At 37.9% G+C, this 14,570-nt stretch overlaps 1 protein-coding gene across 1 annotated transcript in view; it reads left to right on the top strand.

Annotated features, from left to right (window-relative positions):
• Window positions 1-12,594: 12,594 nt before the first annotated feature.
• Window positions 12,595-14,570, top strand: part of LOC121416098 — an 11,949-nt gene continuing 9,973 nt past the window's right edge. The window contains exon 1 of the mRNA XM_041609556.1: window positions 12,595-12,881. Within this exon, the coding sequence (XP_041465490.1) occupies window positions 12,807-12,881 (75 nt within the window). The 5' untranslated portion in view covers window positions 12,595-12,806. The remainder of the gene's footprint in view (window positions 12,882-14,570) is intronic.

Raw genomic sequence — 14,570 nt, 5'->3', positions numbered from 1 at the left:
GTAAGAGCATTAAAAACAGACAGACAAGACAGTTGGTCTATATTCAAATAAATTTAATATCGTTATACTATCTTTGAAGGAAGGTTTTGAAGGTTTGAAGTTTTTTTTTTTTTTATACAGCAGGGGCACGATATAACATTTTTTTTCCTGTTAATTGTAACTTAGTTAGTAAACATAAAAAGCTTGATCCCACTGGTATTCTTTTTCATTGTACAAACCTTTACGAATTGAATTTCATTGATCAAAGATATACTTTCACTATTTATTGCAGGGAACCCATACTAACAAGCTTTGCTTTCCAGTGGGTTCCCTTTTTTCATTTCTGTATATATTTTTGTGTTATGCTTTACATTGTAACTTTTGTTAAATTTGGAATGAAAAAGAATAAATGCAATCAATCAATCAAAAAAAAAAAATTAAGTAAATGATGGGCAAAGATAGCCCAAAAAATGTTAAAGTCAAATTCATACCACTTTTTCCCCCTCCAGAACTGTTCTGATTCACCACACCATCAAACCAATCTACAGATTAGAAGAAAGAGTGGTCTTTTAACGTTGAAGAATAAGAAGTCATGAATAAATGATGAGGAGAAGAGCGACAGTGTGATCACCAAATGACATCCTTCATATTCTCCAAATCTACATAGAACACTTTGATCCCATTTGATTCTATATGGATGCAGAGGTCAAAAATAAATATGATCAAAATTACTCTGGAAGGCAATTCAACATTCTCCTTTCTATAATGAATACAAAATTAAATAGTGAATGAATAACATAATATGAAAGGGTCCACTTTAATAACATGATACCTATGTGCCACACGAAAGTCGAAAAAAGGGGGCTCTGCAACAAAATATTAATCATAAATGGGGGGGGGGTGGGGGACTCCGCAATGGCTCTTGGATCAACGATTGCCCAATGACCACATAAATAATGGGAATCTCCGGAACGTAGCAGATAGAAGCGCTATTGGCAGTGTAAAAGGGCAAAACCACAAATTTGAGGGTCTCTGAAACTGGGAAAAATAGGAATTTCAATGGTTTTCTAAATTGGTAATGCTCTGGAACAGAAATTTAGGCTGAAAATAGGGGTCTTGACAGTGGCACATACGTATCACATATTTATACTAAGTAGCCCCCCCCCCTCCCTTCTGGGATCCTTACCCTTCAGGCTTTTATCATCATCATCATATAGCATCTGCTTTCTTTATACTGCTGTGCCCCTTCCCACAAATCTTAAAGGTAAAATACAGCAGTTGCAGCAAACAATTATTTCCTGAGAAAGCCTTTTAAATCAAGGTTATTTGGCAAAATATTATCATACAATGAAATCTAGTACATGAATGTAAAATTAGCTTTGTAAAATCATGAAATCTTACAGTGTAGCTCCAAAATGATAATTCTGATGATCACTAAGAATATGTGGGACAGTCTATTAATATTGCTTCGAAAAGTACCCCTGAAGTTTGATTGAATTCTGTGCTTACTTTGCTCGTATCTCAGCAAATACGCATTTTCTTCCAGAGCTATTTGACACATATTTTTTACATGTATATCTATGCATACAAACACTATGGTGATTATTTCATGAGAGCCTGTTCAAACTCATTTCGAGATCATTACCACTACTCGTAATGGCTAAAATTTGAAAACAATATAAAATTCCCGCTCTATTTTTTCTGCTACCCACCCCTTCCTATTTCACACACCGCTTTATTGGTGTTTTCATATTAAAGGTGAAGTGGAGTTACTCTGGAGTAACTCCGGATCGAGTTGATAAGCTTGTACTGCGGACTGACATTACACTCCCTTTCAAACTGGCAAGCGGTGTATCTGTAGTTGTTTCCATGGTTTCAAAGCGAGTTCACGCAATAAGTGTGGAGGCGCAGAAACTCCCCCATGCGGAAATTAATGAAGTTACACGCGAGATACATGTAGGCGATACCGCACTTCCGGTGCGGACTTACTCATTTGTAACCCTCTTCTCCAAGGGGGCTGAATACTCCGCTTCGAATCCGGATCGAAACAATCCTAGAATTTTCATACTGCCTTCTGAAGAATAGTATTAAACTCCTTCTGGACTCCAGAATAACTCCACTTCGGGCTGTCAGTATGAAAGTGGTATAACCTGGTATAAGTGACCTATTTATATACCAGGGTCACAGATCCTCCCCCTCTGAGCTTCCATTTCAATGACCTCGTTTGAGGTCACAGCCATAGCCTGAGGACACCCAAAACCACTGCTTCTCTGAGTTGTGCAGTCACCATGAGTGACCTCCCTCCCCCATGGGTTTCAGCTTCTTGCTGTAGTAAACCTTTGCCTACATGTTTACCCAAAGGGGGGCTGCTCTTAACTCTGGAATGCAGGACTGGGAGCTTCCACATTCTAGTCTCGCACTATCAGACCTTGATGGGAGTTTAAAAAAGAGATTGTTCCAGAAGTAGCCTTTTCTTTTAACATTCCCAAAATACTTTAATCAGACTTTAATACACTGGAATTTCTTAAAAAATATGTGATTTTAAGATTACAAATGTCAATACAAAATTAAGTAGGATGCAATAATTGCTAAAGGAGTCAAGCTTTGCAGGCAGCACGCATAGGCCTATATCAATAATCAGTAATGTGTAGATAACTCAGCATCAAAGGATCCGTGAACCACCAAAGTTGACCGGATACATGACATACAAAACTCTTCATAGATTTCTCTTCATAATTTGACAAGTTCAGTTTTATCATAGTTTTTTTACATATAATTCCCGACAAACAACAAGTTGCTACATTTTCTAAAGCCTCAAGAAATCTTATTTTCCTATCTCCTGATTTTCTGATACACTTTTGAATGAAATCCAACCCCCAAGGACAGATTAGAGTCCGTTTGTGTATCAGCCATTTATGGCAGCACTAGCTAGCCAGGGGCTTTATATACACTTCTGATAACCAAAGAAATTTGTATATAGTTCAAAGTGCTCTATTTTACTCTTAACACATAATGGCAAAAAGTGAAGGAACCCCCCCCCCAAAAAAAAAAAAATGATAATAGTATTTAAAAAATCCAGTCAAAAACTAATTTCCAAATCCAAAATAACTTTTAGCTCATAGGATGTTTCAAAAATGATCAAATCATTAAAAAAAATGGAAAAAGAAACAAAGATTCATAAATTTGATAGCTACATCTGTAGACCAAATTATATAGAGCTCAGCGCTGGTATTAAATTGAAAGTATTGATTTTGTAAGTGTTCTACTTCATATTCTATATGGCAAAGTAACATGCTTAAACTACTATTCAGATCACAATAAGTTTCTTACTTTGTCAATCCAAAATTAAGCAAAATAGGCTACTTACTACTTGAGCCAAATAACATGCAATTGCAATGTGTAAATCCATTTGTGCGCAGAATGTATTCTATGACTGCGCATGCAGTATCAAAACAGCATGCAAGACTTAAGACTGGTAGACAGCTAACTTTTTAAAGCATCGTGGATAGTGTTGGTAAAGGTTAAAAAAAATCCAGTTGCACGAGTCTTTCATATTGAATAGCAATGACTGGTAACAACTGGAAGTGAAATTGACAAAATTGCTTCTTGAAAATGTCAAATTTCGATATAAAGACTGAGAAATAAACTCATTCTCCTGGACTGAATTTCTCCGTTATTTTGCTGAATTTTTGCACTCGTATATTCGAGAATAGTCCATTTAAATAGCGCCAACTCTCGTCCACGGCTGATTTGGTTTTCCCCCAGTCGTTGATTGTTGGCCGATGCGCTCTACCAAGCCAAAAATATCGTTGCGAGCGTAGTCTGCTAATTACGTGTACGCCGGTCGATCATTGTGATGTGATGAGCATGGCATCCGCCGATCCTCTCCCGTAGCGAGAGCGGCGCGAGGATCGCAGGTTGTCGTTATGGCATGGTTAGATAAAAAGAAGAGGAAAATATGTGGACTTGCTTACCCTTATGCTATCCCTATCGTTAACAGCTTTTGTTTACTGAAGTTTGCTTTGACGTTAATGAAAACGTACTGGAGAAGTTTCTGTGAACATTTTATAGAGTTTAAACGGTTTTACGAAATGCCAAGCTTGAACGGCAAAATCGGTCGAACGACCACAGACCAAGGAATTGCTTGAATTGGCGGGAAGTGCGATAGGCCTATGTACGTATTATGCAAACACATAGATGTGCAAACACTGTGCATGCATGCAATGGATATCTCTCAGCGCACGCCCGCCTCGGCCCTATCATCTTCGAGCTCCATATGCACGGCGCTTGGCTTGAAAATTACGCTCACGTTATGTTTTAGCGAATGCTACAATGTACGTACAAATGCAATTTTACCATCACTGTTTCTGTTTGTATTGGAGTTTGTCAGACCTGTATCAATCATATATGATTATTTACGTCTGCAGGGCCGTCGCCAGGGGGGGTGCGGAGGGTGCGAACGCACCCCCCTTCAGAACAAAAAAAAAACAACCGGAGGGGGGGGGGTTAGGGATACTTGAGGGCTCTTTTGAAAAAGATCTGGCCGGCGGGCTATATAACTGCATGAAATTGAGTTAATACGTTGTTTTTTGTGTTATTGTGTTTTTTTTCATAAAAAGCACCCCCCTCCCTAGAAAAAAGCTGGTGACGGCCCTGGTCTGGGAATATACATGCATCGTCACCATCGGAAAGACGTGACCAGGGCTCGAACCTCTGCATCAATTTGGAATCTTCCAACATAACTTGGATTACAATTTACAAGCGCACCTCACAACGCCCATCACCACCCTTCTGCCCAAAATATATATATTTTTTTCCATTGGCGTACGTAAGGGGGAGGGGAGTACTAGTCTGCCACCCTGTCGGCTGTCGGAGCTCATGGGGGTGGCGGGAAATTGTGAAATGGGGAAAGGGGTGAAAGGGAGAAAAGTAGGAAAGGGAAAGAAAAGGGGAAAAAGTGAAAGGAAATAGAGAAAGAGAATGGAAAGATTGATTGGGAAGAGAAAGGAAGACAGGACTCCGAGGACAAGACTTTAGAGAAAGAACAGATATTAAATAGCGAAATGAGCATTTAAAGAATATTAGAGATAAGAAAATGCAACGGTAATTAATGGCGGAAAAAGGAAAGAATTTAAAGAGGCAAGTGCCCGGGGGGGGGGGCAGAAAAATGTATTGCCTTACACATGCGTGACCAAATTATTTCCCCTAAACAAGTTTTCATGTGTGCATAATTTAACCCGACCTACAATTTTTTCACTGGCTTCATTTACACATTAATTTGGGCTACTAAACTAGTTGTCGCCATGATCCCTACAATAAAAGATTTTTTTTACCATCGAGACGAACCCGAACACTTATCACAGACGAGGAGAAAAGGCCCCTGGACAAAAACATATCGTAAAAAGGTTTGGTTTTGCTCGTCTAAAAAATAGCTTTTGAAAAAATATCCTAAATATTTTTGACCCCAGAACTGACCAGTAACTTGGTGCTTCGATGAGCCACCCGCGTCCAATACTGAAAAACACCCCTTTAATCGCGAGGGGGCAAAAGGAACTAAGAAATGAGTTGGAATGTGGGGTAAGCTGAACTATAAAGCTTGGAATTGGAATATGACGAGGAATAAAACAATAATTCGACTTCTGTGATTGGCTAATGCTTAGCCCCACTCCCGGGCCCCGCGTTTCCGTTTTACACCCTGGCGAAGGCATTTTCCGGAAAAGTAGCCAAAAAGCGACTAGTGAAGAGTCTACGTCTACGTTTGTTTACATTATCAGCTGGGCGCGCGATCCAAAGTCCGCACCGAAGTTATCCGCAGAACGTATACGAATGTATGCCTTGATCATTTGCCTTGCCGATTTGCTGATGTCTGTCTTTCTCTCTATCTGTCTATATATCTATCTCTCAAATTCTATCTCTATCTATGTAACTGCAGTATCTATCTATTTAATAATCTTCTCTGTCTCTCTCATTGTTTATCTAACATCTATCTATCTCAAATTCTCTATCTCTCTCTATCTATCCATCCATCTGTCTGTCTTTCTCTATTTCTCTACTTATAGTAACTACAGTATCTATCAGTTAATTTGTCGCTCTTCTCTCTCATTCTTGATCTATCTGACATCTTTCTATCTCTCAAATTCTCCAGCTCTCTCTCTCTCTCTATCCATCTGTCTGTCTTTCTTCTATCTATTTATCTATCTATCTATGAAACTACAGTATCGGTTAATTTGTCTATCTTCTCTGTTTCTCTCATTCTTTATCTATCTAACATCTATTTATCTCTCAAATTCTCTATCTCTCTCCCTCCCTCTATCTATCCATCTGTCTGTCTTTTTCTTCTCTTTTTCCGTTGTTACGATACTGTAACAAATAACAATTAGAATTTTATTTAAATTTCCCTTTTTTTATTACAGGAAATAATTATACATAAATAAAACAAATAATGATCTTACATAAATCTCTTGAAGTGTCTGATGTACAATCCCGAAGTGATGATACTATATCCAAGTAATAATCCAAATGATAAAATCCTAGTTGACTGGCGAAAATTCACAATGATGGCGATGATGAAACTGATGTTGAAGTCCGATAAATAATAAGAGTCACTGCAACGAGTTGAAATGTCCGTGAAGACGATGTTGATGATGATTAACAGTCAATTTCAGGAATCCATGGGTTGAAGCGTGTTCATTGAACAGGTTGATGATGTTGATGATCTCGATGAGAACTGATAATTTCTCTCTCAAAATAACTGCAAACAGTTCATTGATGCATAAACTGCTCTGATCTGATCTGGTGAAGTGATCTCATATGATGTGATGTGATCTCCTGCTCTCATATGATGTGATGATCAAGTGATCTAATATGATGTGATGGTGTGATGATCTTGAAGAATCCGCCAGCTTTATATAGTTTGCAGCTATTCTTCTAGAATTCACTATTAAGGAAGGTTCTAGCATTTTCTTTAAAAAAACTCTCCTTTCAGGAGCAGTCAAAATCCAGAACACTCTTGAATGACCTCATTGAAATCAAGAGTGTCAATAACATAGCTAAGCCTATTGTTCCTAATCTCTATTCAGAAATAACAATAAAACTCCTTGGCCTTTTAAATAGGCAAGGCCTGCATAATAAAAAGACATCTGGAACGTTCTTACAAACATGCTGTGGAATGTACTTGATCATTCTAGGCTATTCTTAAAGAGGAAATAACTAATAGATTAATGTAACTGCTTTCACAATTCTTCTACAATTATTCTTCTATGTAACACCGTCCATATATCTATAACATATCTCCATCTCTCAAGTTCTCTCCCCCATCCATCTATATATATCTATCTTCTATCTATTTTTGTAACTATAGTATCTATCTATCTGTTAATTTGTTGATAATCTTCCCTGTCTCATTCTTTATCTATTTAACATCTATCTATCTCTCAAATTCTCTCTATCTCTCCCTATCTATCCATCTGTCTGTCTTTCTCTCATTCTCTCTATCTATTTATCTATCTATTTTTTAAACTAGAGTATCTATCTATCAGTTAATTTGTTAATATTCTTTGTCTCTCTCCCTCTTTATCTATCTAACATCTATCTATCTCTCATCTATCTATCTCTCAAATCCTCTATCTATCCATCTGTCTGTCTTTCTATATTTCTCTCTATCTATATATCTATCTATCTATGTATCTATCTGAAGTTAAGTGTCTCTCTCATTCTTTATCTTTCTATCTAACATCTATCTATCTGTCTCTCAAATTCTCTATCTCCATCTCTTTCTCTCTCTTTCTATCTACCTATCCACCTCTCTCTCTCCCTCTCTCTCTCTTTCTATCTATCTATCTATCTGGCTATCTTGTCTCTATCTATTTATCAGTCTTCTATATCTATCTTTCGGCAGCTTCTAAGTGTATCAATCCATCAAACTTCAATTTGTCTTTCCATTATAAGTATCTGTTTATTTTGATTTTGTCTGTCATTCTATTCATTTTAATTTATTTAAAAAAAAAACTATCATAAACAACGCGACTGCAAAAGCATGTTCGGATTTCACTCATAGAGATGTATATTGATTTCACTCCTGACTGCCGCTCTCTCTGTACATGAAGTGCCGAGGAACTCTGTGCTCTGATCAGTAACTGTGCAAATTGCATGCGGTGGTGGACTCGCCTGTGTCCACTGATCAGTGCCTGTGTCACACGCTGCATGCAACCAGCGACGTGTGTAGACTCTTCACTAGTCGCTTTTTGGCTACTTTTCCGGAAAATGCCTTCGCCAGGGTGTAAAACGGAAACGCGCTCCCGGGCCCCACTTTCTTTAGCCCTGTTTCGTTTTCACACTGCATCAATTAGCACCGCAATTGTGGTGCTAGCACGCTAACCCTGTTTTTTTTTTGCAGGGCCAGATAGTACCGTACTATTTACCGTGCTAGCCCACTTTGTTAAACGTAGTGTGTAAACGAAGTGGGCTAAACTAAACCCCGGGAAATTGGTGGGGCTAAGACCCCCCCCCCTTAGCCCCACCAATTTAGGACAATAAGTGCAGTGTGAAAACAAAGTGAAGAATGTGAAAGCGTATTGTGTACCATGAAGTCTATTACAGCTTGCTAAATTGAGGTCTCCCACATTTTAAAATGAATTATGTCGATATAATGTAATCTGATTATGTTTCAAAAATTAAGAAAAAAATTCAGATTGTATGAATTAGACTATATTACAATTAGAATGTAAATATTATGCATAAGTTATGTTATCCAATATGCTATTTGCTTATTGTTATGTTATGCTGAGAAAAAATACACTAAAATGAATGTAAACAAATTAATAAATTTCACGCAATAACGGACGCAATCTAAATAAAATGTTCATGTGTGGCGCTGTTAAAAGGGCATCCTTGCATGCGAGATATTGCGAGTACAAACTTTTTGACATGTTATGTAATGAGACGTGAAAATTTTACATTCAAAGCACTGAGTTACTGAGTGAGATTGATTAATGATGAATAAAATGTGTATCTAACTAAACAAAATTCGCAAGAGAGCGAGTGCGAGCTATATATTTTTTAAAAATAATACTGACCAGAAAAGAAACCTGCAAAGGAATGCATTTTGTGACCTATGCAGGATACATAATATCTCACGAAGCGAGCGCGAGATGAAAAATTGTGATCTTCAACAATCGATGCGAGCGCGAATTCATGAATAAAAAGCTATTATGCTTTATTAAATATACGGATTTCATTTTGAAAAAAGGCACATTTCATTTTGAAAATGGCACTTTTCTTCTACGGTTTTTTTTTTTTGGGGGGGATACTCCCTGCCCCTGCTACCGCTATACGTCGCCCCTTTTGTTGAAATGGAAACGGTTGGGGAAGATGTGATGTGATAAAAATTGATCATTTCGAATTTACGCCGAATCATGATGTCTTTTTAAGACACGAAACTTTGATTGATCAGTGAGTTGACGCCGTATCAAAATGAAATGACTCAAAATAACTGCGAAATATAATGCTGGAAAATGGGACGCCCCCCCCCCCCCGGAAGGAGCAGCAGTGCATCGTTGGGCTCAATCAAAGGGTTGCTAGTCTGATAAGAAAAAATGACCAACATAAAATGAAAAATATGATTAAAAAAATTTCTACTCTCGAATAAAATTTTTTTTTTTTTAAATCCCATGTCCATGGATAATATAAAAGAAAACTATATTGGAAAGCAAAATACCATGCATGATTAGCCTTTTTGCATGAACATTGTGTATTTGAAGGTGGATGACGTTGGTCCTATAAATAGGCAAGTCGCACCACCGTTTTATTTCTCATCTCTCGCTCCGCTTGGTCATGCGTCTAAAAAACGGGACAGTTTTGAAAAGTATATAAAACAATTTGTTTCAAATTATTATACCTATATTTTGATGTTAATAGATGCTCTGATATCTATCTTTGAAATGCAATTTTTAAAAAAATTGTTTGTTCATGCTTGGATTTTCCCTTATAAGTAAGAAGACTTTTGGTCAACAAAGTAAGAATTAGATTTTCATTATTAATTGGGAGAATTCGTAATCATTCAAATCTTTTTATTATGTGAAACAAATTATGTTATGGTACCTATAATAAAAGACATGAATCCTATTTTATTGAATCCTTCACCAAGTTTAATTATGTGCTTAGCAGGACAAATAGGAAAGGATTCATGTCTTTCAAGGGCAATGGTGTAGCTGTTGAGTAGATTTTGAAAGAGCATATGGCAGACCTGGTAAAATGTATTAAAAAGTTGTGAAGCGAGCAAGCAAAAAATCAACCTTTTTATCAAAATATCAAACTTTGTGACTTTTACATAATATTAAGAAAATGATATCATATTTCACTCTCTATGTTTTCTGTTATTTTCCTTTCTACTTTTTTTCTTGGTCACATTTTGGGGGAGGGCATCCCGATCCCCCATCCATCAGTATGCCATAGTTCCATAACCTTATTAGCACACAATGAAAGGATTTGAAAGAAAAATAGACACTTTCCCATACTTCGGTTTAAAGAAAATGTTCTTGCCTAAAGGAATATTCAAAGCTGAAAGAGAGCATACTAAAAAGGAACAAAAACAGAACTATTCAAGCAAATAACTACATTTGGAAATGAATTTGATCGCATAATTCGAAAATTATGGCAAAGATAATGAAGTCTGGTGATTAGCAAGAAGTCCGACCACCTATTTATCATTTTATGCCATTTTGGCGCAAGTCTCCTTTTAAACCCCAGACCAAAACATTCCGTGTTCGCTCAAGCATGAATTTCAATGGTATTTGGAGGGTAAGACCTTGGAGCATCTATTGATACCAAAATATGGAGATGATTTGAAACAATAATTTCATAGACTTTTCAAATTTGTTTTATAATGGATAATAACTATATTGTTGGTTCGGAAAATGAATATGCATGCATGATGCCGCGAGAAAGATGAGAAAACGTTTGTTTTCTCACAGATGTCAAGTTCAATTGCTGGCCTCCTTTCTTATGTTTGTGGCTGTATTCATTGTTCGTACAAGCCCTAGAAGGGACGATCGCCCGCCCCGTAGAGGAGTTTGGCACTTCTTTCATTTTTTTCGACACATTGATCTAAATTCCACTGAAATTGCTATCATATAGGCCAAATGGTTATTGAGAGTATTATAATGTCCATGTGTACCCATCATTATTGCCACTGCACTATAGATATTCTTCTTCCGCCGACCCCTATCAAATAATACAATATAATTGTTACAATGATGGCGGACCTGATTCATTTTATAGTGGCCTCCTTTTGGTTTTTGTGATTTTTCTTGAAATAAAAGAAATTATCGGCACCATAATGACCTTCACTTTGTAGTGGAATCCCCCCAACTTTTTTTAATTTCTCGGTCAAACACCGCTTTGGGGAAAAAGCTAAGAATCCACCCCTTATTTCATACCGTATAGTCCCAAGTTCGATAAGACACTGTACGAATAAGGTCTTATTTTCACTCTGCCATGAAAAAAACACGATAGTCCAGCCAGTAAGACATCGGAAATGCGTGTTGGGTTCTAGCAGGGGGCCGCGGTAGCGGGGTGGGGGTTCAGACCCCACACCTATTTTCAAAATTAAACCGTGCCCAAAAACGTACAAATGACCATAGGATTGTGATTTTTTTGCATGGTGTACCCCCCCCCTTCCTTCCAATTTGAAAACCGTTCCGCGCACCTTGTCTTGTACCAGTACCACTGGGCCTCGGCCCACCATTCACTTCACAGGCTCGGCTTCCGTATCATAATACACCCATGTATGATATCATTATAGTGACTAGTCTACAACTGCAGACCCACATCTGAGTGTATCACAACTAATTCAAGGAGTCTGCATAGCAGACTAGGTCTATTGGGGCTGCAGATGTGGGAACAAGTTTTCCGAAGAAGCATACTCTGAAACGGCTGGTTTGCTTTGCAAACAAGCCACGCCGCAGCGCGCGAAGCGCGCTGACTTCCCGCTCACGAGCCCTTCAGAATCTCTACCGGTAAAGAGAGTCGAGTCACCTCCAGCCCCACCCCCGATATCAACAATCTTTACCCTCCAATTCCATGACACCCCACTCTCCACTTGATTTTTTTTTAATCTTTCTGTGTCTTACTCTTTTTCTCTACACACATTGGCAAATATCATCGTTCGTTCTGTGACATTTTGTTTTATTTACCCACTGCTTTTCGTCAAAAACATGCAAGCACCATTGTTAGAAAATGGAAGAGCTCATCGGCAGAGGCTGATAAGATGGTTGGAAGAGTCAACGCTAACCCCTCAATTCGACATGCATGGTCAGCCACCAACGTCACACTCCGTGTTATTGTATATAGTCTTGATTTACAAGTCTTTCTCGATTGGCATATCGGTATCAAAGTGAATTATGTTCTTGTGATAAGATTACATGAATGTTGAAAGGTGATCATTGATAGCTCTAATAAGTCGACGCATGAAGTGCATTTTTCACTTTATATATGTGTGTATATATGTAAATATATATATATATATTTATATATACATATACTACTAATGGAAGGCGGAACTATAAGACGTTGCGTAAGAAAGACTAGTATGTGAGATTAACAAAAGAGAAACAGGAAAGGGGGTTGGCTCCCAACTCCCATGCATAAACCATGTACCCTATATAGGGTCCATGCATAAACCAAGGAAGATTTCCCTATTCACAATAAAACAATAGCAATAACTTTCGCGTTGATGATAGACCTTTCCACCCTTTCCAAACGTTATAAGTTATAAACGTAAGTCTTCTGAAGTTTCTCCAAGAGGTTTGTCCAGCTACATATCTAGCATCATGGATACCTCATCACCAGATGATCCTTATGAAACTGATCTGGATGAAGCCTATGTCCGTTACTTTCAGCAGGAGGTAAGTCATATCTTTTATGTATACAGTATGTGGTTGTTCATAATGATGGTTTGTGATGTAGTGGCCCAGGTTGGAGAAAAAATTATTATGTATCAATAAATAAACAATGGTGAATATACCTTTCAAAATGACAACGATTCTTGACATGTGTAATGTGGAATTTTAAAAGGAAAAATAGAAAAGAAAAACACTATATACGGTAACCCTTTTTTCTTGGTTCCTGACGATATAATTTTGAATTTTCCCAGTCTTCTCTTTCTATTTCTCACGTGGACGGGGGGGGGGGGGGGGGAGATGGGGTATACACATGTCCGACCGCTGTGTGTATATCAGAGGCGGAAATCTCTCCCAGAAGGTAGGGGGGACAAGAGGCTGGAAAATTTGACGAGCAAAAAAAAAGTTATCACCCCTTATTGAAGGTGATTTCGACGAAAATGAATTTGACAAGCCAAAAAAAAAAGGTTATCCAAAAAGTGAGGTCATCTCGTCCTAAAATACATGTTTTATTTATATTTTGAATGATTTTTTTTCTTACCATCGTAAAAGACCACAAATAGCCTAGTAGGGGGGGGGGGACATTTGATATTGTGTCCCCCCTACTATTTGGAGTAGGGGGGACTTGTCCCCCCTGGGATTTCCGCCCATGGTGTATATATACAATGTAATTATCTACAAGCGTCCCAAAAGGTACCATTTCATGTTCTTATGATATTTTTGGCGAAGTATTTTCATCACATGGTGCCTTTTTCCTCACGATTGGCCTATTGTAGCGTTTTAACCTCTGGAAAAACGCTGTATAAATTCAATTATTATTATTTCGTCTGGGGTCGTATTAGCGTATTGTCACACCATTTAGTGTTCATGCTTTTCACTTTGTTTACGCTGACACAATTTTTTTTCATAATCATGTACGGATTACCAAGTGTTTCAGTGCATGAGCACTGCGTGAGCCTAGCCCACTGGCGTAGGCCTATACAGACCGGGGTGTTTCCCCTAAAAACAATTTGTAAGGAAAGTGGGGTGTACCATGATGTTATTTCAATATTTTCTGTATATTGTGTCAAAATCTATCACAAAATAAGATTTTCCTTTCAGAAATGCCCAAATTTGCTCGCCTGATGGGAAGAATAGGCTTTTGACAGATCGGACGTCTTATTCATATTTTTTTGTTATAATTTGCGGTCATTACACCACTGTTGCATGTATCCTATAAAAATACGTGTATTTTAGACATGACATACATTATAGCACGTGTGTCAGAATTAAACGGTGGATGTCCAATTATTATAAAAGGGGAATCCTTCGAAATATAGGAAATTTGGGTCAAATTTCTACATCTTTGCCCATCTTAGCATAATTTGAACCTCATTTCCAGGAGGTATATACTGCCTGTCACTTTCCACCATGCAGCACTATCATGACAATAGAAAAATGTTAGGAGTGCTTATTCACCGATTCGGCATCCTATAGCACCCCACTTCCCAGTGCCTCCGCAATATTCAACTTGCTGTTGTAAGGGCCTTCTTCACAAGACTTTATCAAGCTGCACGCAACAGACAAAGTATATGTGGCCCGGTTTATTTCCAATTGGTCTGATGCCAATTCGTCTATAATTAATTTCCCCTCATCTACTATCATTGGTCTGTCATCAATTCGTCCACTATCCACATGGTGTAGTTGCGATTTCGC

Source organism: Lytechinus variegatus, chromosome 5 (assembly GCF_018143015.1).
Source record: "Lytechinus variegatus isolate NC3 chromosome 5, Lvar_3.0, whole genome shotgun sequence".
NCBI classification, from domain to species: domain Eukaryota; kingdom Metazoa; phylum Echinodermata; class Echinoidea; order Temnopleuroida; family Toxopneustidae; genus Lytechinus; species Lytechinus variegatus.
Note: the sequence above shows the minus strand (reverse complement) of the source record. Positions and strands in the feature narration are given on the sequence as shown.